Below are 4,463 nucleotides of genomic sequence, written 5' to 3' on the forward strand. Positions count from 1 at the left end.
TGTGTGTGTGTGTGTGTGTGTGTGTGTGTGTGTGTGTGTGTGTGTGTTAGGGAGAGGGGAGAACAGATGGACGAGACGAGCTCTTGCTGAGAGGTCAGCAGGGGTCTCAAGTCTCCTGAGGCCACTCTCTCCTGTCACGACCTTTGATCGACTCCCTACACACTATGGGTTTCTCTTTAACCACTCTTCAAAGGAAACTCAGCCTTACTGACCCATTTCCCCAGCTACAGTGGATCCAAGATTCTGCCTGCTTTCCTAACTTGCCCTCCCTCCCTCTGTTCCACTCTACCTCATGGTGACTGGCTCCAAGCAGAGAGCTTTCTGGTTGGTGGAATCCAGTTGAGAAGAAGGGAATCAGAGGCCTAACTCTCCCAGGGTGGTGGCCATAACCAGGCTGGCACAGGCTATGCAACGGGACATCTCCACCCCCTACATACCAAATTTTAATAGTCTCAGGGCTGTGTTGGATGCTGGTCCAAAGTCAGACTCATGTGCCAGCAAGATGGCTTAGTAGGTAAAGACGTTTGCCACCAAGCCTAATGACCTGAGTTTGGTCCCCGGGACTAACTGGTGGTAAAAGACATGATACCTCAAGTTGTTCTCCCACTATCATGAGTCCAGTAGTTGTAAATGTTCCCAGCCCATCTATGCCCTCCTGTGTCCCAAATCCCCTCCCCGCACATGCCTCCCTCCTGTGCCTCTGCATCCATGCTTGGGGTTCCTCATGCCCTCTTGACTCTGCTACACAAGAGCCAAACTACGTGAGTCGGCAGAGGACAGGCCACCAGATCAAGTCACAGGGGGCTGCCCCCGATGCCAGCCAGAGCTGTGGTTCCCTTCAAAGAGAGGAGCCAAGTCAGCGGCCTTCTCTCCCTGGGAGCCTTCCCAGACTGGCCCCACCTCTGCAGCAACCTTCCAAGGGCCACCAACACTGGAGATGTCTTTAGCATCTTGTGCCCCATCCCCCAAACCTGTAAAGCCCATACTGCAGGAAGCTGTGTCCTCTGAGAATGAGTACATCAAGGACCAGTGGGGACATGCAGCCTCCCCCACGCCCAGCACAGCCTGAATCTGGGTTTACAAGCAGACTGTTGGCTCTGGCCTCCTGTGGGTCTTGCCTGTGCCTCTCTCAGCCCAAATCTTGCTTGGCTTTGGGTCCTTGAGGCCAAACACCACGATAAGAATGACTGAGCACAAGTGGTTACTCCTGATCCAGACACCTCACAAGAACCCACTTTCAATTTCTGGGCCCACACTGGGAGAGACAACAGATGCGAGGGCCAGCCTGTGTTCCAAGAGTGCCAGTGATAACACGGAGCAGCTAAGCTAGCTCTGTAGCACTGGGCCATAAACTAGTCCCCGAATGAACAGCAGCAACACCTAACAAGCATACTGCCTATGCGTGTGAATTTAGGGACCTTCAACTTTTCCTTTGGCTTGGAGCCAGGCGCACACCTGCTGCCCTGGCTCTGGAAGGAGAAAAAGGCCTGGGATCCTGGGGAATTGGCACTATCCCTCAGGCCGGGGACAAAAGGGCAGTAGAGCCTTGGTCTGGTGGCCCAACACTCACTCCGGAGGCAGAGGCACACAGGTACAGACCTGCGTGTGAGTTCCCGGCCAGCCTGCTTTACAAACAAGAGAGTTCTAGGGCAGCTCGCCTTAAGTGCGGGGCCCATGGGGACAAAGGCCTGGTCCCCGGTCCCTCAGGGAGGAGCCCTGAGGTTAGGGATGGGAGTTAACTACCTTCTGACCTGGCTCTGGAGGGAGAAAAAGACCTGAACCGGCTGTGGACTCCCCAGGTCGGCAGGGCGGCAGTCCAGGGCCCTGTTACCCGCCGCTGCTGGCGGGGACGGTCAAACCTTACCCGGTCTCGCGGATGGCGTTGGTGAGGTTGGCCCAGGCTACCGCATCAGGGTGAAGGCCGTCCTCCAGGCGCAGCTGGCCCGAAGCGGCGTCCAGCAACACAGAGCGGATGCGGGAGACGGGCGGGTCGGGGTTTGGGCGCTGCCAGCCCTTCCGCAGGGTGGGGAGGGCGCCCGCCGGGCCGCTCAGCAACAGCCCGGCCAGCGAGGCCAGCGCCAGCACCCGCCGCAGCGCCCGGGCAGCCAGGCTGCCGAGGCTCCGGTCCATGGGGGCCGCCATCGCCAGCTGCAGCCGGGCCACGTGACTGTCGCTCCGTGGGGCGGGGCTAGGGCGGGGTCTACTCCCAAGTTTCCGGGGTAGGAGGGGCCTGCCTTAAAGGATCCTCCTTCCCAGGAATTAGTGTATTTTTTGTGTGTTTTTTCTCTCCTCTCCTCTCCCCTCCCCTCCTCTCCCCTCCCCTCCCCTCCCCTCCCCTCTCCGCTCCTCTCCTCTCATCTCTCCTCCCCTCCCCTCCCCTCCCCTCTTCTCTTCTTTTCTTTTTAATTGTTCCTTTTTCCCTTCCACATCTTCTTTTAATTTTTTCTATTTTTAGATTTATTTCTTTTCTTTTATGTCTATGAGTGTTGTGTCTGCATGTATGTATGTGCAGTTTGTGAGTGCCCGTTACCCTCAAAGATTAGAAGAAACCATTGGATCCCTTGGAACTAGCATTATGATCATATGGAGCCACCATGTGGGCTCTGGGAACTGAACCCAGGTCCTCTGTAAGAATAAAAAGTGTTCTCAACAACTGAGCCATCTCTCCGATCTTGATTTCCTTTATTTTTAATAATTTATCTGTGTGTATTTGAGAATGTGGACGCAGGTGGAGGCCAGAAAAGAGTGTTATAATCTCTGTTGTGAACTGGCTGATATTTGTGCTGGGACTTGAACTCAAGTCCTCTGCAAAAGCATCAAGTGCTCTTTACTGCCGAGCCATCTCCTAGCCCACAATTTCTTTTTCCTACTTATCTGTTCATTAATGAAACAGTCTCAATATGTCACCCAGGATAGCCTGAGCTACAGAGTTAATTCCAGGCTAGCCTGGGTCACTGTATGAGACTCTATGACAAAATAAATAATGGGGGGGGGCATTGAAACAGGGTTTCTCTTTGTAGCCTTGGCTGTCCTGGACTCACTTTGTAGACCGGGCTGGCCTCAAACTCACAGAGATCTGCCTGCCTCTGCCTCCTGAGTGCTGGGGAAATAAATGGTTTCTTAAAACTGGGTGTTAGAGTACCTATACCCATACTCTCAAAGATTTTAAGACCCACCTGGGCTAAAAAGTGAGATCCTGACTGAAAAATAACACAAAAGAAGGTGGCGATTGGCAGGTCACCATTCAGATCCTCAACCTGTAGCAAGCACCAGACACCAGACGCCAAGGGCTTAGGTGTGCATGACCATGACACGCCACTGGCCACCTGTGCTTCTGACCAGTGATACATTCCTTAAGTTCACCTGAACAAAGTGATATCCATAATTCTATAATTATGACATCCATAATTCTAGCTCTCAGGAGGGCTGGGGCAGGAGAATTGCCAAGAGTTCCAGACCAGCCTGAACGGCACTGTGAGACCTTTGTCCCCATACCAAAAAAGAACTCGATATGTTCCTCTACCCCTACTCTGGTGCATGTGTTTCTAGACTGTTTCACAGGACGAGAAAGGTGCTTCCTGCAGGATACACTTAAAGAAACACACGCCCGCAAGCCTTCACTCACAGGCTGAGGCAGAAGGATCACCAGCTTGAGACTTACTTATAGGTACGAATGATTTGCCCACATGTATGTCTGGGCATCAGGCCCACACCAAAATGTCAGTTCTCTTGGAACTAGAGTTACAGATGTTGTGAGCCACCATGCGAGTGCTGAGTATCAAACCTGGTTCCTTTGGAGCAGCCATTGCTTTTATCTGCTGAGCCCTTTCCCCAACCCAGACCCATCTTTAAAGAAGAGAACAATGTAAGGTCCCTTGCTGGGCATGGTAGCTCATGCTTGTAAAGCCAGTACTCTAGAGTTGGAGGCAGAAGGATCTAGAGTTCAAAATTAGCCTCGGCTACACACTAAGTTAAAGGAAATTTTGGGGGAATATGAGACCCTACCTAAAAACAGAAACAAGACTACATGAAAGGCTAACCTGAAAGCATAGAGCTGCCTGCTTACCCTCTAGAGAGAAGTATTCCCCTGGCACCAATTCCAGACAGTGCTATCATTTGTTAATCCCTTACTGAAAATACTTTCAGTCATCAGGTCCTTAACAGGCTGGGACAACTGAGGCTCAAGCGGGTAGAGTGACTTTTAGTCACAAAACTAGAAATGTCAGCACAGGGAGAAATTCGAACCCGGTTTGGAAACACCATGGGCACTACCCTTTTTGGCCACCAGGGGGCACACAACCGCGTCCACGTTTGATTTTCCTGCCCTCCTCTGAACCGCATGGCCCTGCTTGGAGCGGGAGGAGGTTGCTCTGGGTTCCAGTCCTCACTTCCTGAGGCCCTAGGCCACAGGTGATGCCACGAGTCTTAGCCTCACCTGACTCGCCTCTGCAGAGGACTCAGTA

The 4,463-nt window shown here is 52.7% G+C and overlaps 1 protein-coding gene across 1 annotated transcript in view; it reads right to left on the reverse strand.

The window, feature by feature from the left end:
* Plbd2 (phospholipase B domain containing 2) overlaps window positions 1-2,156 on the reverse strand; it is a 17,556-nt gene extending 15,400 nt beyond the window's left edge. Inside the window, exon 1 of the mRNA XM_055605754.1 lies at window positions 1,865-2,156. Within this exon, the coding sequence (XP_055461729.1) occupies window positions 1,865-2,142 (278 nt within the window). The 5' untranslated portion in view covers window positions 2,143-2,156. The remainder of the gene's footprint in view (window positions 1-1,864) is intronic.
* Between the last annotated feature and the right edge of the window lie 2,307 nt (window positions 2,157-4,463).

The sequence above is a fragment of the Psammomys obesus genome, unplaced genomic scaffold, assembly GCF_907164565.1.
Source record: "Psammomys obesus unplaced genomic scaffold, mPsaObe1.curated_primary_1811, whole genome shotgun sequence".
Classification (NCBI taxonomy): Eukaryota; Metazoa; Chordata; class Mammalia; order Rodentia; family Muridae; genus Psammomys; species Psammomys obesus.